The sequence below is a fragment of the Brachyhypopomus gauderio genome, chromosome 9 (genome assembly GCF_052324685.1).
Source record: "Brachyhypopomus gauderio isolate BG-103 chromosome 9, BGAUD_0.2, whole genome shotgun sequence".
Classification (NCBI taxonomy): Eukaryota; Metazoa; Chordata; class Actinopteri; order Gymnotiformes; family Hypopomidae; genus Brachyhypopomus; species Brachyhypopomus gauderio.
Genome location: NC_135219.1, coordinates 8,906,457 through 8,928,806, shown reverse-complemented (window position 1 = coordinate 8,928,806; position 22,350 = coordinate 8,906,457). Strand labels below are relative to the sequence as shown.

The following is a 22,350-nucleotide window of genomic DNA, read 5'->3' as shown; positions in this document are numbered from 1 at the left end:
GTGTGTGTGTGTGTGTGTGTGTGCGTGTGCGCGCGCGTGTGCTGGTATCCAGGGAAACGGCAAATACACAGCCTGGGTAGCCAGCTCCAGCTGAACCAGCACTGTCTGGACACGGCCTTCAACTTCTTCAAGATGGTGGTGAGCAAGCATCTGACAAGGGGACGCAAGATGACCCACGTCATAGCCGCCTGCCTGTACCTGGTCTGCAGAACGGAGGGCACACCCCGTATCCTCACCCGAACGGCCCGGGCCCTGGGTCAGGACCCAGACCTCCTCATGTGTAATCATCCTTAAACTAAATTAATTGCACTCACGATTGCCGTGTCATAAGCAAGGCCCCTCGTAACAATCCATCACCGCAGGTGTCGCCGCAATACGCTCGCCATGTTTACAGTATCGTCTCTTATGAGCTGAGAATTTGTGGCGTCCGGACGGTGTCCCTCGGAGAGCCAGCCAGGAAAGGGGGGGGGGGGGGGGGGGGTGTTTACTACACCTCCAGGACCTCCTCTGATTTGCGCACCTCCACCCATTAGAGCGTGAACTACAGGCCTGTCTGCTCCCTGCAGTAGCAAAGCTGTGGTCATCTTCTCTCTCCTGCACAGCTGCAGTGTGAACCTGCTCAGAAACTGTGACCCTGTGTTATTTCCTGTGATGCGTTCTGGAAGCTGTTAAATTTGAAATGGGTTGTTAAATATGCCAGAAATAGGGTGTTGTCCCGTTAGCAGTGTAATCACATCACAGTGACAATTTTTTTTTTTTAAGTGAACCACTTTCATTCACATAGTGTTATCTAGGCAAAAGATTTACGGTAATCACTATTGGTGCTATATGAAAAAAAATCTCATTTCTAAATGACCGCACCTTGTATTTGGTCTTCTGTCCCACTAATATGACCGTGTGTGTCTTATGTGATTAGACACTCAGAACAGCACAGTTCATTCTCTAGCCAGGGCTAGCGTGCTGTACAGTGCCATATTTCCCACAATCCACCACACAGGATTCAACTCATCAGCTAATTACTATGCCTTTCAGGAGTGTAATGAGGTCTGCTGGGGCAGGGAAAACTCCAAGACTGTCAGTGCCTGTCAGGAAAGCTGCACACTTGTACTAAACAGAACCGTATGCCTGCTAGGCATCCGTTTATGTGCAAATGAAAGGGTTTTGTGTGAAGAACCACTGTCATGCTCATTAGCCACTGTGAGCTGCTTCATGAAGGACGCTCAGGTCTACACGATAACACCCTGACAGGAAGAACATACATTTTTTTTCCATTCTATCACATCTCCTTTGTCAAAGTCTATTAGCTATGCTTTCAAATTATATCAGAATTGCATGGCTTTCTATTTCACAACTCTCTCTCTCTCTCTCTTTCTCTCTCACACACACACACACACAGCGCACAGATTTATTCACACAATACCCTGTATCCCTGCCCATGATCTGGTCTCTGTGCCGTTGTGTTGACATACAGAGCAGTTTGCGCTTGATGTGTTTCCACTGGGGTGTGGTTGCCTGCCCCAGAGATCTGGGCCGGGCTCATTCTGCAGTCAGGTTAGGCTCCTGCTAATCCCTGTAGCTTTCGCACAGACTTCAGCTGTCCATTAAAGCACACTGTGCGCTGCTAGCTGCCAGGGCACACTCACATCACACTGTGCTCAGCTGTGATTGGCACCACCTGACACGCCTCCCTGGATTTGCATAGCTTGCATGAAGATTTTCCTCCGGGGCCGTAAGCAGCACTCTCCCACGTCGGCGTGTTACCCTCATCAAGATCACCGCTGTAATTAAGGCCCTCAGACTCACCGCCTTCCCTATCTCTTGGTAAGACGGGATTAGCCTTTTGCTTTCAGCTGTACTAATCTCTCCCTGCTGTACTTAAAGGGCATCAGTCACCATGGAGACGTACCACAGGTGTGTGGTGTGTGCCAGATGGAGTGGGGGAAAACCTCCGGGGCTTCGCCTCAGGTGGACCGGTAAACATTAAACGAACTAATCCAAAGTGACACTTATTAAATTGGAATGATCAGATCTGTGTACATGAGGTTAATGGGTAAGTGTAAGTAGTTAACACGCGGTGTCTTTGAGGCAATAGTCAAACGTCTCTTTTTGTATTCGGATGATTTACGTTTTTATTACATGTCTTCTGAAATCACGTTGTTCTGACCTTCCTTAACTCACCTTCAGACATGCTGCTGGACTTGAGTGATCTCTTACAGGTTGGCTTTCAGTTTTTTTAGACCTTTTGATGAACTTATTGAGTGCAAACATGGTCATGAACCTAAACTTCATTACGTTCAGGTTAATTTGGTGTCTGGAAAATTATTAAAAAGTAGCCCTCTGTAAATTTGCATGATTTATCTCATACTGAATTTTATCACGTTTAATATAAAGATTTTTAAGTGTTGGGTGTTTATAACAGGCCTCCATTGAGAATGAGGCACTGATCTAAGTTGACACCGCTGTGTAAATGAAAACCCCCACCTGAATTAAAATGGAATACAACACCAGACATTCTGTATAGAGTTTTTAAAAAGCAAGTATTTTACTGGCAGTTCTTGGGAAATCTTACTGTATTACCAAAGGGTTGTTTGCCAAATCAGGAATGAATGTGCCCTGTACTCTATACAGGCTAATGCTTGTGGTTCCGGGGGGAGGCATTTCAGGGCTACACAGATTTTTTAACCCCCTCCCCCTCACCCAGCTGTCCTGGCTGTATGGACGCTGGAACCCTGTCTGGCGTTCTCTGGATGTTAGTAGCATGGATTAGAGCCAGGCTGAAATATGCAGTGAATCCCAAGCAAATGCAGCCACACCCAGCTCTGACAGCACCCCGCCCTGTTGGGCAGAACCAGAGAGCTGCTGCTGAGGTCATGAACTCTGTGGGTTGCCTAAAGTGCCATGAAGGCACTGTGTGCTGCTCAGAGCCAGAGATCACAGTGTGCAAATGATGACCTTACAGTGAATCTGATGTCTCAGACAGGGCCTCTGTGGCAAACTGGTATAGGAACTAATACTGTACAACACTATAACAGTAGTCTCAAGCAATGGGGTTGACATGCTGTGTGAAACATACTTAGAAACTCTAAAAGGAGAAGATTTAGACCCTTGATAAGTGTGTTTGCAAACACCAGTCATTTGCCCCATCTCTTTCCCTAGGTGAATGTATATATACTGGGGAAGACGTTCCTACTACTCGCCCGAGAACTCTGCATCAACGCTCCAGCTGTTGGTAACGTGCTTCTCTTACTTATGTAGCATATCCAGCTGTCCTAATGGACGTCTTGGTTTAACCACACTGAGAGTGACACAGGTTAAATCAGTCACACATGCTATGGTTTGATAAATAATATAGCATGTCAGTCAGTGTCTAAAGTCTTGACTCATTATAGAAATATAGATATACATTTAAACTACATTTTCATTTAAACTAATTAGAATTCTGCACTTATTGGTATAATCGCATTCTATGCTGCATGGACCTCTATTGAGTTCATTTTTGGTGACTGAAATGAATGAAAATTGTAGAAAAACATGCAAATGAGGTGCGGTGTCTCTTGAAGCACATAGGGGGCGCTGCATCGTGTTTCAAATCCGTGCTGCTCCATCAGGGTGTCTTTATGAACCAGCCTGGCTCACCTCTTCTCGCCACGGTGGGAAGAACACATGCCTTTTGTCCCATACCATCTATCACCTTCAAGAACAGGGAGCTGAATTTGACCAACTGGGACCATCTTGGTGTCCGTGCGCTTGGTGTAATCCCAGCAAACAGAGCGATTAGTCGCTTTCCATGTGTTCCAATTTTATATTCAGATGGTTGTCTGTTGAAAATCTGCCATTTCACCAACTTGCATCTGCTCTGTGTTTACTAAACCCTCCATTAGAATTCAAATGGCAGCGCTGCAGATTCTTTGGGCTAAATTCAAACAATCCCCCTATTCAATTTCCCCTGCAGTCTGGCAAGGAAATTGGGTTCTTTATGTGGGCTACGAAGATATTTAATCCATACACAACAGTCATTGTCTTATTAACAGAGATCAGGTTTGCTGTTGTTTTTTTAACCACCTATGTCGGAGCAAAAATGTTTGTGTCTTAACCTTAAGACGGGCAGCTGAGGTAATTTTAAGTATAAATATGCTAATGTGTCTGAGCTCTTCCGGTTGGTGCTGTTGTTTACAGCCAGTACAGACCCTCTCAGGACTTTAGGGCTGTTGTTTACAGCCAGTACAGACCCTCTCAGGACTTAGGGCTGTTGTGACATTTAGCAGTTCTTGTGCTTCCGTTGGACTTGCAGGCATATGAGCAATAACGCAGTGCGACGCCTTTTCAGTTTGGGTCACAAAACTTTTATAATCTGCAGTTTAGTAAACTGCACACTAATACAAGACATTTCATTTGTCAGTCAGCATCAAGCTGTAAACAAATTACCCTCAGGTTATGTACAAAACAAGCACACTAGTGGTAGTGAACCACAGAGAGTGCAATACATCCATTTCTTTGTTTATATATATATATATATATAGATTTATTTATTTATATATATTTATATGTCTGCATGCCGCAGCATCAATCATTAAAACAAATATACTTTTCTCAATAAATAAAGCAGAGGAGAACTCTCACACGGGTCATCAGAGAAGAGTCAGTTTCAGCATTACTAGCTGTTCATTCCTCCACTGCTACATTGAAAAGAAGGCAAGAGTCTCTCTGCACCCTGTACTCGCCCGTGCGGTCACTGCATCCTGATCTGGTGGGGGGGGGTCACTGCAGTTCATGCGTAGAAGACCAGCTCTGGAATCTGCCCCCCCTGCACCCCAGTGCCATTGGTGCTGTCCGAGGAGCACTGGAACTGGAACGTCACCTTCCCGCACTGCACCTCCGTCATGCCCTCCTGCCCAAAGTAGCTGAGCTCGTTGCCGTCCAGCACGGCGCTGACTGTGTAGAAGGCGTCCTGCTCCACCTGCACCGGGTGCTCGAACCACACGGAGAAGGTGCTGCTCGAGCCATCCGAGACGAACTTGGTCAGGTTCTGGGCCAGGGTGGCACCCTGGCGCTTGAGTTCGATCTTCACGCTGTACTCGGCCTTCCCGCCGCTGGAGCCGTACAGGCCCAGTCCGGCGATGAAGATACGCTTGTCCACGGCGAACTGGATGCTGTCACAGCGTCCTCGATAGCGCCACTGGTTGCTGCGGTACGCAGACGACTGGAAGCGATGGCAGCGTTGCGGGGTCAGGCCCTTGCGCTGGGCCAGCGGGAAGTCCAGCTCGGGCTTGTTGGCCGCCGTGTACCACAGGAACACGTCGTGCGTCTCCTCCAGCGTCAGCACGTCCGACTGGGCCGCCCCGTCCGCGAACTCCTGCAGCGTCATGGTCGGGACGCGCACCAGGTACAGCGCCTTGCCCAGCACCGCCCTCTTGTTCCGGGCCGTGGGCCCCAGCCCCTGCCGCTTGCACTCGGCCACGGCCCAGTCCAGCACGGCCTGGAAGACCACCGCCTCGCGGGTGTTCAGCGTCTCCCGCTTCAGGATGATCTCCAGGGTCTGCAGGTCGATCTCGCAGAAGCCTTCCGAGCGGAGCGCCAGTTCCGCTTGGGCGTCGATCACCTCCCAACAACGCTGGGTGAGCTCGGGCTCCTCGAACAGGCGGCTCTGGGACAGCAGCACGCAGGCGTTCTTGGCCTCCAGGCTCGTCTCCAAGAAGGTGACGCAGGCCTTGGCCAGCGCAGGCACTATATATTTCTTGGCGGCGTACAGAGTGGCCAGCACCGTGTCCGCCTCCAGTTCAATCTCATCGCTGTATAAGTATCTGTAGAGGGAAAACGTCGCACCGAGACCTCATAAGCATTCGTGTCATTATTTCACAACATGCAGGATTCCAACGGCACACTTCGTTTTAAATGAATACCAAACCCGGCTAGAGGAATCTGTCATTAGTTAAGAGAGCTTACTTCAATAGGATTAAAAATGCAGCAGGCTCCACGTCAGGAATATGAATCTCAGATTCGCCCTCGGCGAGATCCCCGTAGAACATGGCACCAAACACCGAACTTCCCACCGCCAACACGTACTGAAAGAACAAACGGAACATGCATGGAATTAAACATCCTGGACCCATAATTGACCTGCTGCCCCCAAAGCCGCGCTGGGGTTAAAGTGTGCTCACCTTATGAGCAGGAACCTTCTCTGCCTGACCAGGGGGACCCACGATAAAATGAATGTCAGCCATGAGTTCGTTATTGAACATTAGCGCATTCCTGGAAAGAAGATTACATCGTTACAGGGGTTGTCCATTAAAAATCTCGACAAAGGTGGAAATCGGAACAGACACAGCTATTTAAAAGTGCCTTTACCTTTCTCGCAGTGTGGGATGGGTGGACTGCCAGCTGGAGGTCTCGACGTTGTTGTTGTTTATGTTCTGCTGGGTGGCGGTCACGGTCGGGGCGCTCACCGTTTGGGTCACTTCGACGATGGTCTTTTTGCTGGCGGCAGTCACCGCTGTGCCGTTACTGTTTGGTAGGTTTGTATTTATGCTAGCAGGATAGAGTTCTGCGGCCATCTTCTTCTTTAAAGACAAAGTCACGATTTCATAGCATACTGGCAGTTTTCCGGTCTGTTTCCCACTCCTTCTAGTCCTTTTTAGGGTTTCTGGAAGTAAAAGGAAAAACGTCAAAAACTTCATGATCCGGCCATACAGGCAATCTGGAGTTGTTGGCATCAGCAAATAAATCCACCACTCAAGTAACCGAAAGGCAGGTATATTTAATACGTCCTATAATTTAAATCTGAACGGCGCGTCCGTGTTTCACACTGGCTGTACCCTACGCGTCCCCATAACACTGTTCCCTTTGAAGACACCGTGCAGATGCACGCACACACACACATATGTCCCTCCAGCGCAATTATTCCACAGCGAGTACTTTTTTCTTCTTCTCATTGCATCCTCGATTACCGAGAAAACACTTCCCTCCGAGCTGTAAATCCAAAATAAAACGCGTTCCGCCACGACGCGTGTCACTCAAACGATCACACGACCTCCGGTTCGACAGCCCAAGTGTTCTGCAGCGCGCGCCGAGTCTCCACTGCGGCGGCCGTTCTAAACGAGCGCAGTGTGTCCTCGCGCTACGGGCGCTCTGCGTTTCTCCTGCGCGTCGTAGGACCCCGTGTTCTGAGGCGCGCGCGCGCGGACGCCCAGCTCTGTGCTGGCCAATCAGAGCTGCAGATGCATGACACGTCAGTAGCAGTAAGGCTCCTCCCACAGCCCAGTCGCCCGCCTCCTCTCGCCATAATATTCCCATATACCCAGAGAAGCATATTTAACTCTTGCAGCAGTGTTGACAATATACGTTCACGTCACCATTTACACCGACGCGCTCGTAAAAGCGTAAATACACGCTGCACAGTTACTGTATATACGTGCGAACCGTCCAAACATCAGCTAGAACAGCTCAATTCAACATGCTTTTAAAAAACGTGATTTTCCGAGGCTGTTTTTGTGCAACGTTACAAAATCATTTACGAAGTTACTTTAAAACTGCTCTTCGCCAGAGCTCAATCACAAATGCAAAAAAAAAAAACCAACCCAGTTCAAGAAACGGAGAAACTATCCGATCAAGCAGCAGTTTAACAACATATGATGACACACTTGAGTTTATTCGACAGTCGGACGGTTTATAATTTGGTTCATTGGAATAAACATGCGAAACGAAGCGACTGTTCAACGTGCAGACGTTTAGCGCCGAACAGTTTGCACCACCTACACAAGACGAAGTGCTCAACTACTACCGCCGAGCTTTGCGAGGAGAATCGGCAGTGCAAAAACATAAAGTAGCCCAGCCGTCTACACGGACCGGACCGAGGCAGGCTCGATGTTTGCGGGAGACTCGGCGCTACACCAGCCACAGTGAAACCACTGCTGTAAATAGTTCGTAATTCTTTACCTTATCGAGGAGATCGAGGCCCAGGTGGGTGAGGAACACGATCAGGGTCGGTGTGTGGACGCCCGATCGCAGCCAGGAGCCATGTTAGACCCGGTTCTGGGAGAGGGGGCTGGGCTTACGTCCTGCTCCTACATCGCTTTCCCGGCTTTCCAACAGAGGGCCCCGGCGCTACGAAATGGATCATTTGGACGGGTTTATCAACGGATGGCCTGCCTTAAGCAGTTTAAGCATCATACAAATCTACACAAAGCTGTTTTTTTCCGCCAGACTTTCCGATCCCATATCTTCTCTTTAAGTGCAGCATTGCAAGGAACATTAAACCGACCCACTTATTTGCTTACGCGGAATTTCGATGGTAGAAAGACAAATTATACCAATGTATAGCAAATGATACGCTTTTTTTATTTTTTAGATGGGCACAATGCAATAATTTATAGACATGCTTAGTTTAATTACTGGATTTACAAATCAACTACAAATCAAAATGATCAAGATTCTTCTAAATAACATTTTCCCCAATCATCAGTCACATGTGCTTTATCGTTCTTACACCAACTTTTTTATTCCTTCAAGGAAGATTTTATATGACAAGGTGTGATCAATAAGCTGATCAATGTGTTGTATAAATCACTATCAGATCGAGCTTATTTACTTGTTATTATCAGAGGCCAGTAATGTTGCATTTATTTTTGTGTATGCATTGATTGCACCACGTGCATGATTTTGTACCATAGCGGAGGAAGCGCAGACCTTTCCGGTGTACACGCGCTGGGCTTGTCTGAGATCAGGAGCAGTGCCTAAGAAATCTGCAACATGGTGTTCTGGGAAAGCATTTTTGTCTTCTGTTCAGCTGAAACTTCTCACAACTCTGATTGTTAGACGTTTTCTTGTCACTCCACATTCATTCATCACCTTTTTAATCAGACTTCGACAAGCACACACTCACGCATCAGACAGTCCCAGCAGCCCGTGTGAAATAGAGGCTTCCAGATCAATCCCTATTTTAGTGTAGTACAGAGCGTTTCAGAGGGTTGTTACACGTGGAAATTAAATTTTCCTGAAAACACAGATGGTACAGAAATGTTGCCCCCTCCCCCCTCACACTGTTGCACTGCTGTGTATTAATATGATCATTTAGTATAAAATTGCCTTTATGAGTCAGGGAAAAGGCAAGTGACAGACGCGGTCCTGGGAGATTCCTGCGTGGCTGCAGGTGAAGTCCATCCAGAATTTCCACAGACAGAATTCTGGCTCAGTGTTTCTCTGAGCTGAACTCATTTCCGTGTTATTAGGACAGCAGAGGTGTGTACTTTAGTGGGGCAGAAGAATGAGTTTATCCAAGGACTTTGAAGTAGGTGTAAGTTAGGGATATTTGCTGTTGGAGGGACTCTGAGCCAAACCACTTTGAGTGTTCCCTCCAGAGAAGCCATTCACCACATTCACCCTGAAGTAAAGGAGAACCATAACAAAGATGTCCTCATGAGGTCTCCCATCGGTCAGCGTGGTTGTTTTACACAACGGCTATTGAATGCACATCTGCTAAACTCGTTTGTAATTAATTATGGTCAGTATTATTGTTGTCAGAATGAATTTATATGTACAGGTGTTCAATAAAGCAGAGCTGAGCTATAAATCCTCTCTATGAAAAAAAAAACTCTTTTGGAGACTTAATCCTTAATCATGATGATGTGATCTTCATCCATAGATCCATGTCTATATATTCCACGCTTTGCCCACATGTTGGAGTTTGGGGAGAAGACCCACGAGGTGTCCATGACTGCACTGAGGCTTCTGCAGAGGATGAAGAGGGACTGGATGCACACGGGACGCAGGCCGTCCGGACTCTGCGGTGCAGGTACAGAACGTCGCCCTCACCGTTGGCGTGCACTGTTCACTCCACCGACATCTTCTTACTCGCTCTTGTCACCTGTACATTCAGCATTTCTTCAAATACGCGATAGTTTTTCTGAGTTTCCCAGAAGACTGACCAAAAGTTCCTTTGTGCGCCTTCAAAAGTGGCATTTGTTGTGACATGCTGGCAAAGTTACCCGTCGAGTGCTTGTGCCAAGTGGTGAAACCAGCCCTTAGTGTGCGTGCGACGTGAGAACTGAGACAGACGAGCAGCACTGCGTAACCAGCCTGAGCAAGCACGGCTGCCCAGCCTGTTGAACGCAGGCCTCCGTCCTGCATGAACCAGGCCTGGAGGTCCTTCTCCTGCTCCTGGATCAGAAACAAACATCCTGTCTCCATCTCCTGCCCGGTGACCTCTCTCCTAGTCTCACCTTTCCTCTTACGTCCGCTGCTGAAATACGGAAATAATTATTTCTTCATTTGTCATTCACAGTATTCAGGGAAGTGTTTGGATGGGCGGTCCTCCATCCTCGGTATCAAAGTTCCTTCTTTTAAATGCATAATGCGGACGGCAGTTTCCCGAGCATTTATTGGCTGTGCTCGGCTTGGCAAGATGTTGCTGTGTAAATATAATGGAGGCACTGGAGTGCACATGAGCGTGGAGTATGACTGCTGGCAGTAGCGAGCAGACATGTGGAGGCTTGTCTTTGTGTTCACGTACTGTACGACTGCACTCGGTAAACAATAACACAGCCAGACTATATGTGCCGGATTTAGTCATTCTATATGCAGTGTTTCTCGGCACGTCCCATAGGTTTCATCGAGGTGCCACGTGAAGTCACGGTAGCGCTCAGAAGACGCGATCTCATTACCGTTTGTGAAGCGCCAGCCGGGGCTTCGTCTGGGCGCCGTTGCGTGCTACTGTAAACGGGTCTCGCGTCTCCGTGTTGCAGCTCTGCTGGTGGCGGCCCGCATGCACGAGTTCCGCAGAACCGTGAAGGAAGTCATAGGAGTGGTGAAGGTGTGCGAGGCCACCCTCAGGAAGAGGTAGGTGCCCTCAGGAAGAGGTAGGTGCCCTCAGGAAGAGGTAGGTGCTCCGGCCCGGCGGCCGGGAGGGCATCTTCTGGCTTCCCACACATTATACTTTCTTTTATGTTTAGGATTAATTCAAGTCACATTCAGATCTAAAGGAGGCTGGAATCTTGCCGCCTTTTATGTATTTCTCTTTTGATGGTTTCTATACACCAGGCTCCCCCTTATTCTTAATTAACTGAAATGCAGCACTATGCACATCTGAAAATTCTTTGAGTTTTTGTTGTTTTTTTTTCATATCCCTGGAAAGATCTTATGAATCAGGGATTCCTTTATTTGCCGTATGTATTGACATATGCCAGGATTTTCTCTTAGTACAGGGGCCTCAGATGATGTACTAAACACTAAATAAAGCCGGGGAGATGATACATTCAAAAATCAATAATTATTAAAAGAATACAACTGAGACAACAGAATATGCACATTTTGTAGTGTATGCACAAGCACTGGGCAGGTGTGTGCATGACAGAATCTTAGTGCATTAGTGTGTTGAGAGAGTGAAGGAGAAACAATGCTCCATTGAACATCTTGTGCAGTTTGTGAATGAATGAATGAATGAAGATACACTTATGTAGTTTCTCTCAGAGCCCCAGAATGCTTTTCAAACAACTCACACGTTGTCCATTCAGCCAGAGAGACGCAGCAGCTAACCGCTGATGATATGATAGTAGCTGATTGCAGTTTCACCCGTGTTAATAAAGTGGGTCTTCCTCATCCTTCCTCACATCCTCATCCTCATCCACCCAAATTCCTTTTTCAGGCTGACGGAATTTGAGGAGACTCCCACCAGCCAGCTCACCATCGATGAGTTCATGCGTGTGGACCTGGACGAGGAGTGTGACCCTCCTTCTTTTGTTGCTGGTCAGAAGAAGTTAAAGATGCAGCAGGTTGGTGCCGAGAGAGGAGGTCACGACCTCACCTGCGTAGGTCAAGGTGCACGTGACGTTAACCTCTGCTTAATATTAACGCTGTTGAGACAGGTTTGGCGTCGCAGGCCGTGCGCTGTAATGTCATGCTGTGTCCACTTGTATTTTGAAAGGCTTTACTCTGGCTCAGATCCCTTTGCTGTGCTCGTAACATAAAATTCACCCTTTTACTTCAGCTGGAACAGGAGCTGGCGAAGAAGCTTGATGAATATCAAGGTTAGTTTGTACGACCGAAATGAGGTTATTGATTTATGTCTTGACGTATGATTGTCTTGTGAAAAAGTACCTTTTATACTTATCCAACCCTGTCAGTTGCATTCCTGTGGTTGAACAAGCATTTTGATATTCTTAGAGTCAATTCGATCATAGCGCCTGATAAAATAAAGTTGTGTGGTGTGAGTTGGGCGTTTCATCCGCTCTAATGACCCACTGTTCCACGTAGCGTGTGTTCGCTGGTGCTATAGGAGATGTGGCGGTATAATGGTGTCCATGTTTCAAGACTGTCAGAGGGAATTAGAGGCGCTTGCACGTGTCTCTCCGCAGGTGAGATCAGCTCCTATCGAGACGAGATCGAGACGGAACTGGAGAACAGCAGGCCCAAACTGAGAGGGAGTTATGCCACATACGGCAGGCAAGGTACTGCAGGGCACCACAGGCGCCACACGTGTATTCAGCCCTTACGTGTACTGTCGTTCGTGGAGGTTCTAGGTACCATGTGTTTTTTTAAATAAATGTCTAAGCCATCGATAGAGAAGCAAGGAGATTGTTGGTCTATAGCAGGGATGGGCAACTTCCATGATAAAGAGGGCCACATTTTTTTCAGCACTATTATTATTATTACCATTACTATACAAATATATTTGATTTTATTTTATTTTGATTTATTATTGGAGGGCCACATTATTATTGGAGGGCCACATTTTCATGTCCTTCATATAATTGGACATGAAAGACACTACAAATTATTCTCAATAAGAACACATTTTAAATGAATTCAGATCTGTATGTTTATTGCACTAACATACATCTATTTTCTGCATATAAATGCATCAACATGTCCTTAATAAGCAACAAAGACAAAACATTTGCTTAATAAAAAAGTGCAAAAAGGAATTTGAACTCCTTCATATCAAAGAAGTGTAACGCGTAGCGCGCTGCGGAGCGAGGAGGCGGACACAAACGCTGAGAAGAGCGAGATTTAATAAGGGGAATTCCATAGGCGAAGTCGTTTGTACAGGCACGGGTCAAAACGGGAGAGCCGTCCAAGTGGTCCACAGGACAGACAGGAGTCGTAACAGGAGAGCCATTCACAACCGAGAAACACAACGGAGACGGAAAATACCAGAACAGCGATGACAGATAATCCACAAAACCGAACAAACCACAAATAACCGACAACGGGCGAAACACAGAGATACAAGTACACAGGACTAAACTAGACACAGCTGAACACAATGACGACACATGCGTGGCAGACAGAGGGAAACCAGGGCAACAGACACGCAGGGGGGATAACCGGGCAAGGAACAACACCGACACGAGAGAGGGGGCGTAGCCCTACGTGACAAGAACAAAAAAGTCCTGCTCTATCGGTTTTTTTTCTTTTAATTATTAAATTATTATTGATCTATTTGCGGGCCGCACTGAGTAAGGACAGTTGCCCATCCCTGGTCTATAGCGTCATTCAAGAGTCTGACAAGACTGAATGGATACGCTGAATTTAAATGTCATTTTTTAAAAGACTATGATATGCACATTAGCGGTTTTAAATTTAGAGTGGACAAAGGTGTAATTGACTGTAAAATCATAAGTCCTTTAAATGCACATTTATCTGCTGTGTGTTAGACACCCATGATGACATCCTGTCTGTGGTCTCCGAGCTTGCTGAAGAGAGAGAGGACCAGGAAGATATGGAGATGGAGGTCGCAGCCCAGCACCTCAGCCAGGACTTCATGAAGCAGGTCCTTCCTGATCTAGAGCAGGGCGCTGATATGGGTATGGAGGCCCAGGAGCCGGGTAAGGACCTCGCAGAGATCCCCAGGACCTCCACCCATGTGCCCCTAACCGCCCTGCTGGGTCCCCTGCCCAGTGCCGCCAGCCTTGGGCTCAGTGACTCCATCCGCCAGTGCATAACGGAGGAAAAAGAGGACGGTGAGTGGCCTAGAGCTGTTCCGACCACGCCCTCCCCCTCTCCCTGTTCTGACCACGCCCTCCCCCTGCTCTCAAACACGCCCTCCCCCTGTTCCGACCACGCCCTCCCCCTGTTCCAAACACCCCCTCCCCCTCCCCCTCTTCTGAACACGCCCTGCTCCTATTGGCTCCTTCTGGTTCATTCAGATGTAGAGTTTTTTTCTACATCTCCATGCAGCGTCTCCTTGTTTAAGGTCTGGGGAACTTCCACTGAAAAAACTTGTCTTGGCTAAAGCCACTGGGTTCTAACGCCAGTGACCTGATTAAAGAATTACAGATCCTCAAGCTATGGCCCGTCGCTTTGCCACAACTGTATTACACTAAGCAGAGACCTCTGGAACCCCTTCAGATACTGTGCCTGAATTAATTAATGGAACACACTGTCTCCATTAGGCTATGTTAAGCCTCACAAACCACAGGTTATAGTATGAGTTTTGCTAGATCGGTAATGAACTCCATGGTGTTAGTAGTATATCACATGCCGTCTATGATTTAACAAATCATTCACCAAACAGGCAGCACATCTATCTTTTGACATTTCTCTGTATTCAAAGGTTGTTCAGCATTGTATGAAGTCAATTAAATAAGCCTATTTACTTCCTTTAACCAAATCAACTGCTAAATCGTTTAGATTGTTGGCCCTGTGGACCAATGCAAGACGATTCCTTCAACTACAGGGTGTGACTTTAAACTGATTTGGCTTAAACTATTGCTTTTTCCCAATTATTTAATTATCCATTTTGTTGTCCATAACTACACAACACGGCTGTGTTTTGACATTGCAGTGTAGCGCTTGACAGAGACTCCGTGTGTTTAGCTCTCTTTCATTCCATCCTAATATCTGACATTTTAAGCTATCAATGTCTAATTAAACAAAGTCAGAACAGCCCTTCACAGTGTGGGAAAGTCAAAGCCAGAGGAAGGGGGGACTTAGCCTTGTAGACCAATCAATACGGCCTCTCCTGTTTGGGCCTTCTGATCTATTATGAGTCTCCTCCAGACTTTTCTAACAGGATGAACAAATGAAAGATTTTTGCTCTCTGGCATAACTCAGGATGTCAGGATTGTATTATGGTTTGCCAGTAAATGGGATGTTTTCTGTGGACAGTCTGTTACAGAACTCAGGAGCAGAGAGATTGAGAGGAGTTAAATGAAGAAAAGAATCTCAGTCCATAGACCGTATGTTCTTTATTACCACGAACGTTCATAACATGGTGCCGTAAAACACCCTAGCGAAACATCAGGCAGTTTAGGGTCCTTCTGCTGCGCTCACAGCCAGAGTTTTTCATTGTTTTGGAGGTAGCTTTGGGGGATTAACTTCCAGAAACGTGGACTGAATGTTTTAATCTGGAGGGAAGCGTTAAACCCATGCAGCAAATGTTCCAGCAGTGTGTGAGTAACACAGACACTCTGCCTTAATCCTTCTTTGAAGATCCTCAGGACTTCAGAAGATACAGGGAGAGGCGAGATGTATGCTACACGTTCTGAAGATACAGGGAGAGGCGAGATGTATGCTACACGTTCTGATAGTGTTGCCTTTGTGTGTTTTTGTCTTAGGAAGCGTATTTTACGGTTTATATTAATGAAATGATATTGTAAATGGTTTCACTGAGAAGTGATGATTTTGGGCAGGAGTAAACACTAGAGGCTTAAAGGATTACCGCCTCAAATTGCTCAATTGTTTTTCAGCCATGACAGTTTAAGGAGTGTGCACGTGTTTGGACCTGAGAATGTAAATACATGAAGAGTTCAGCTATGAAATCCAGTGCTCACACTACGTGTTGACTGTGTGTTAATAGTCGCAACACATCATCCGGTATTGATACACAAGACGTCACTGGCATTGATCTCAGCTCTGATAAGACTGTAATTAAAGGCGCAATCCAGTCAAAAGCCATGCAGCTTGAGGTTGTGTGCGTTTAACAGATATGCAGTTCTGTTTGATGCCAGTGGAGTTGAAAGATATTCAGTCTGCATTACTGCTGCCAAAAGCGCTTTCAGAAAATACATCTACTTAGTTTAGTCTACTTAGCCCAGTACCGTAGTTCTGGTCTAGCACCTGCTGGACCATTCACTTCTGCACTTTGACCCTGACATCTGACCCTGTCATTAATATGGGATGGCTCTAGGGGTTCCTCTGTGGAGAGTGTGGTTGCCCTGGTGGTTGGTCAGGGATATTTCTCCCCAGGTTATAGAGGAGAGCTGTGGCCGAGGGCGTCGGGTACGGTCAGGGTCACTGCTGTCAGCAGGGGTTTTCATGGACTTCTCTCCTCCCCCAGTGACTGTGGGACGATATTACTGGCCATCATCATTGTGCTGTGTGCGGGGGGGGGGGGGGGGGGGGGGGGGGGTATGATGACTCGGCAGTGCTGAAAGCCTCTTAGGGTTGCCCAGTAAACAGGGCTTTATTGGTTTCTCCTCCACAGGAATAAATCCACCTTTTCACAACAACAAAATGCGCAGCAGACTGCGTAATCTCTGCGCTTGCAAACGCTCGTATAATGTGGCATATGTGTGCGCGTTATTAAGAATACGAAGGAAGGAGAATATTTACCTGTGGAGAATGTTAATAGGGAAGGAGAGGGGGAGGCTGCAGCATTGTGGGGGGGGGGGGGGTGTAAGGGTGCATTTGTGTGGGTTTATGAATCTGGTGGGGGGGGTGTATAAGGGTGCATTTGTGTGGGTTTATGAATCTGGTGGGGGGGTGTAAGGGTGCATTTGTGTGGGTTTATGAATCTGGTGGGGGGGGTGTAAGGGTGCATTTGTGTGGGTTTATGAATCTGGTGGGGGGGTGTAAGGGTGCATTTGTGTGGGTTTATGAATCTGGTGGGGGGGGTGTAAGGGTGCATTTGTGTGGGTTTATGAATCTGGTGGGGGGGTGTAAGGGTGCATTTGTGTGGGTTTATGAATCTGGTGGGGGGGGTGTAAGGGTGCATTTGTGTGGGTTTATGAATCTGGTGGGGGGGTGTAAGGGTGCATTTGTGTGGGTTTATGAATCTGGTGGGGGGGGGGGTGTAAGGGTGCATTTGTGTGGGTTTATGAATCTGGTGGGGGGGGTGTAAGGGTGCATTTGTGTGGGTTTATGAATCTGGTGGGGGGGTGTAAGGGTGCATTTGTGTGGGTTTATGAATCTGGTGGGGGGGGGGTGTAAGGGTGCATTTGTGTGGGTTTATGAATCTGGTGGGGGGGTGTAAGGGTGTGTTTGTGTGGGTGTATGAATCTGGTGGGGGGGGTGTAAGGGTGTGTTTGTGTGGGTTTATGAATCTGGTGGGGGGGGTGTAAGGGTGCGTTTGTGTGGGTTTATGAATCTGGGGGTGGGGGAGTGTATAAGGGTGCATTTGTGTGGGTTTATGAATCTGGTGGGGGGGTGTATAAGGGTGCATTTGTGTGGGTTTATGAATCTGGTGGGGGGGTATAAGGGTGCATTTGTGTGGGTTTATGAATCTGGTGGGGGGGTGTAAGGGTGCATTTGTGTGGGTTTATGAATCTGGTGGGGGGGTGTAAGGGTGCATTTGTGTGGGTTTATGAATCTGGTGGGGGGGTGTAAGGGTGCATTTGTGTGGGTTTATGAATCTGGTGGGGGGGGTGTAAGGGTGTGTTTGTGTGGGTGTATGAATCTGGTGGGGGGGTGTAAGGGTGCATTTGTGTGGGTTTATGAATCTGGTGGGGGGGGGTGTATAAGGGTGCATTTGTGTGGGTTTATGAATCTGGTGGGGGGGGTGTATAAGGGTGCATTTGTGTGGGTTTATGAATCTGGTGGGGGGGTGTAAGGGTGCATTTGTGTGGGTTTATGAATCTGGTGGGGGGGTGTAAGGGTGCATTTGTGTGGGTTTATGAATCTGGTGGGGGGGTGTAAGGGTGCATTTGTGTGGGTTTATGAATCTGGTGGGGGGGGGGGGGGGGGGGGGGTGATATACCAGGCAGCACTGTGTGGGGTCTCCCAGATGCACCTCTCACTCTGACAGTCTGTCAGTACCGAGGAGCCTTTCTGTCTCTGCACACAGTCTCAGACTCATTCTCCAGGGTGCCTCAGTCCCTCTAGTCCTCACTATGATTGCTTGCAGTCTCACTCTCTCTGTTTCTCTCGGTTTCTCTCTGTTTATCTATCTATCTATCTATCTATCTATCTATCTATCTATCTATCTATCTATCTATCTATCTATCTATCTATCTATCTATCTATCTATCTGTTAGCTATCTATCTATCCTATCCTATCTATCTATCTATCTATCTATCTATCTATCTATCTATCTATCTATCTATCTATCTATCTATCTATCTATCTATCTATCTGTTAGCTGTCTACATATCTACATATCTGTCTCTGTTTCTCTGCTACAGCAGTCTTCATCACACGACCTTCTTCCTCATCCCACTGACTATTTAAAGCACTCCTATTTCTGACTGACTGGCCACTTTTATCCCAGAAAAGGGTTGTAAGTAGTTCATGCTTATGTAATCAAAAATATTTTTCAAGCACAGCACTTGAGCATTTCTAAATATCAAATATCAATGCTATCTAATGAGGACGAAAAAGCACAGGTTGCAGTATCTCTTCTGGATGGGTGAAGCCCCTGAGAGAGGTGAAGACTGGACCCTGTATTTGTCTAGGTACAGAGAAGGAGGAGGTAAAGACAGGAACGTTTTCTGGAGGTCGTTTTCAAGCTGTCGCTTTGCTCTCTCCATGAACCGTGTTTGAACTCTGCCATTTAAAAGGCGGTAGTGCTCGGGCTGGAGGGCCGACCCCTATCTCGCACGCACCCATGCGTGCTAGGCTGTTGACAAATAGGTGATTCTGGAACTATTGATGCTCGTGAAATTGGATGATGCCACTTGAACATTTATAGAATATATCAGACCCCTGAAAACATTTGACATGCATTAGATTTTTATTTTTTTTTACACACGTTCAGGTAATCAGAGTGATATTTCCTGGCGGTATACAGTAGCCCGTGTATTGCTGGAGTCATACTGGAATTCCTAGTCAGTGTGTCAGTATGTTCCTGCTGGTCTGCGTGTGAACTGCGGTGTCCTATAGGCTGGAGCGCCTGTATCTGACGGACGTCCTGAACCGTAACGCAGCGGTGTGTGAGCCTGCCTGTGTCCCCGCGCTCCGTCCTTCACCCTTGATGCCCCGCCCCCTGTCCCTCCTCCTTCTACCCCCCCCGTCTCCCCTCACCCCCTCACCGGGGTAGATCTCCCGCTGCTCCTGCTGCCCGTGTGGGTAAAATATTGATCTGTTGGCTTCCATGAGTCCAGGCAGCTGTGTGTTATTCAGAGTGATGGACCCATGGCCCGAGGTAAGACAAGCATGAGAGAAAGAGAGAGAAAGAGGGAGAGAAAGAGAGAGAACAGAAAGGGAGAACGTGTCACTACATGACAGCCCAGCTCGGCGGACCTTCAGTGGAGGATGTTCAGAGCGAGAAGTAAGAAAGCCCCTCGTTGGAGAACGCAACACTTAACCTTTCAGGCAAAAGTAGTTGGAATTGTTTGACGTGATCAGAAGACGCTGAGGGATTGTGGGAGCCGCGGGCCTCATTCCTGTCTGTGCAGATTTATCCTCCTCCAGTCACCGTATGGAATACTAATGCCCGTAGGTGCTGCTGGGATTAAATGCCCATTCCCCATATGGTAGAATCAGAACTGTTGCAGAACCAGTCAAAGGAAAAAGAAAACAGGGCATAAATTCGCTCATTTTGGGGAAAAAAAAGTTGTGGAACATTTGTATGACATATTTGATATGCCGGATCTCGGCCATCGTGTTTTTATGCTGAGTTGGTGCAGGTCTGGGAGGAAGACGTCCATGATCTGGGTCTGTCCTCCAGGTCTGGGAGGAAGACGTCCATGATCTGGGTCTGTCCTCCAGGTCTGGGAGGAAGACGTCCATGATCTGGGTCTGTCCTCCAGGTCTGGGAGGAAGACGTCCATGATCTGGGTCTGTCCTCCAGGTCTGGGAGGAAGACGTGTGTGTATGGGTGTGTGGCTGTGGGTGTGTTTGTGTGTGTGTGTGGATATGTGTGTGTGTATGTGTTCTGTCAGTGCTGCATACTTTTTTTTTGCGTTTTCCTACAGGATAGATGTTGATGAACAGTGTTGATGAGCAGTTCCTGACCTCATGGCATTTACACTCTCTCACATAGGCAAACACACACACACACACACACACACACACACACACACACACACACACTTGCACACACACACTTGCACACACACACACACACACACACACACACACACACACACACGGTCTCCTCTCCCCACTGGTCCCACAGCCCGGTCTCAGGGAGCAGGTGGTGGAGCTGGAGTGTGTTTTTGGAAGGTTACAGTGGCATATTGTGCTCATGTTCCCTTTGGCCTGCCTGGTGTGTGAGTGAGCACAGCACTTCTGAAAACCCCCAAGTCTTTTATCGTTGACTTTTACCAGCTCTCCTTAAAGTGAGCACAATGTGTGCGTGAAGATGATTGTCACTCATATTTCTAGGCGTGTGTTTTCCAGAGTGTTTGTGTCCTGTACCCTCTGTGTACAGTACGTAGCGTTTTCCTGAGCACTGTAATTTGTGTGTTACATCAGCGGCGATTACCCTAAATGACTCGACTGTATTTTCAGTGTTAGTTCTTCTTTGTGCAGCATCAAGCTGATCTATTTATTTGCATAATGATTCGCATGACTCATTATGTAATTTGGATTATGCTCACTCAAGTGCACAGTTCGAGTTAGAGGCCCGTTGCTTTGGAAAACATGCTGACTTCAGCGTGTGGTATGTGCTCTGTCTCATCGTGCACCGCTTTCTCTGTTGTTAGGAGATATCTTCCAGTTACAGGCACGGGGTTGCTGGCTTGTCTTGTATTTAGATATATCCACTGTTGCGCCTCGGCATATTAAAACGTCTCAAACCAAATTACACAGTTCTGATATCTTCAGTGAATGTCAACTCCTCTTCACACCAGACCACTGAAGAGGAGTTCTTCAGTGGTCTGGTGTGGGAAGTTCTTCAGTGGTCTGGTGTGGGAAGTTCTTCAGTGGTCTGGTGTGGGGAGTTCTTCAGTGGTCTGGTGTGGGAAGTTCTTCAGTGGTCTGGTGTGGGGAGTTCTTCAGTGGTCTGGTGTGGGAAGTTCTTCAGTGGTCTGGTGTGGGAAGTTCTTCAGTGGTCTGGTGTGGGGAGTTCTTCAGTGGTCTGGTGTGGGGAGTTCTTCAGTGGTCTGGTGTGGGGAGTTCTTCAGTGGTCTGGTGTGGGGAGTTCTTCAGTGGTCTGGTGTGGGAAGTTCTTCAGTGGTCTGGTGTGGGAAGTTCTTCAGTGGTCTGGTGTGGGGAGTTCTTCAGTGGTCTGGTGTGAGGAGTTCTTCAGTGGTCTGGTGTGGGAAGTTCTTCAGTGGTCTGGTGTGGGAAGTTCTTCAGTGGTCTGGTATGGGGAGTTCTTCAGTGGTCTGCTGTGATGAGTTCTTCTCTGACATGATATGGCAGTTTTCTTCCATTGTTAAATGGTGTTATATCTTCTGTCTTGTGCTATGACGATTTATAGTGTCTGCTATGGGGATTTTACTACAAGCAGAGCTGATCACTGGTTCCTCTGTCGTGACACACAGATCAGCTGGCATGCAACCTCAGGTTGACCCACCTGGGATACCACCACCGTTGCCGTGGCAGCTGCCTGCCCACAGTGCCACCAATCCCCACCGGGCCACCAATCCCCACCGGGCCACCAATCCCCACCGGGCCACCAATCCCCACCGGGCCACCAATCCCCACCGGACCACCAATCCCCACCGGGCCACCAATCCCCACCGGGCCACCAATCCCTACCAGACCACCAGTCCCTACCAGGCCACCAATACCCACCGGGCCACCAGTTTCAGGCGCTGCCTGGGCAAGCATACTATCGTCTACAGTTAGCCTATATCCCTGCAAAGGAGTGAGCTTACATTCAGCTCTTAAGACAAAGCCTCCAGGGCTTGGACCAGCTAAGCCATGGCGCTGCTTCATGGCTTTTTGCTGTGCACTGGTGTGATGAGCGAGGAATGAGGGCTTTCGGGGTCTTCAACAAAAGAGACGACTCTGGTGGGACTCGAACCCACAACCTTTGAATAGCCACACACCTAAGTCTAGAAGTCCATTGCACCACAGAGCCCAGGATTGGTTTTGACAGTTGCTCTTCAGCAGGAGGCTGAATGTCATGGCCGAGTCCTTCCATAATAGGAAGGTACCGCTGGGATTTGAACCCAGGACATCCTGTTTACTACACAGGCACTATGACCAGTTAAGCTACGGAACCATTCTGAGAGTTTTCATGAAGATACATTGTCCCGTCCCTCTCTTTGCTAAGTTAATGAGCAGCAGTAATAGCAATTACCTGTGGA

General features: G+C 47.7%; 2 protein-coding genes across 10 annotated transcripts in view; one reads left to right on the top strand and one right to left on the bottom strand.

Moving 5' to 3' along the window:
- brf1b (BRF1 general transcription factor IIIB subunit b) overlaps positions 1–22,350 on the top strand; it is a 47,764-nt gene that overhangs the window by 4,472 nt on the left and 20,942 nt on the right. For 4 of the 8 annotated variants that reach the window (XM_077016867.1, XM_077016866.1, XM_077016868.1 and 1 more), the window contains exons 4-12: positions 53–226; positions 2,185–2,216; positions 3,157–3,229; positions 9,638–9,787; positions 10,737–10,830; positions 11,636–11,762; positions 11,978–12,017; positions 12,345–12,437; positions 13,647–13,952. In XM_077016867.1, coding sequence (XP_076872982.1) covers positions 53–226; positions 2,185–2,216; positions 3,157–3,229; positions 9,638–9,787; positions 10,737–10,830; positions 11,636–11,762; positions 11,978–12,017; positions 12,345–12,437; positions 13,647–13,952 — 1,089 coding nt within the window. The other 4 variants (XM_077016870.1, XM_077016874.1, XM_077016873.1 and 1 more) reach the window with 4 other exon arrangements.
- On the bottom strand, positions 4,506–8,071 carry btbd6b (BTB (POZ) domain containing 6b). 2 transcript variants are annotated; one of them, XM_077016876.1, is made up of 5 exons: positions 7,933–8,071; positions 6,346–6,640; positions 6,159–6,249; positions 5,944–6,062; positions 4,506–5,801 (listed from the first exon to the last, which is right to left on the bottom strand). In XM_077016876.1, the coding sequence occupies exons 2-5, from the start codon at positions 6,549–6,551 to the stop codon at positions 4,769–4,771; spliced, it is 1,449 nt and encodes a 482-aa protein (XP_076872991.1). In that variant the 5' UTR covers positions 6,552–6,640; positions 7,933–8,071; the 3' UTR covers positions 4,506–4,768. The 2 variants fall into 2 exon arrangements, with proteins under 2 accessions (XP_076872991.1, XP_076872990.1); XM_077016875.1 differs by lacking the exon at positions 7,933–8,071 and having other exon boundaries at positions 6,346–7,148.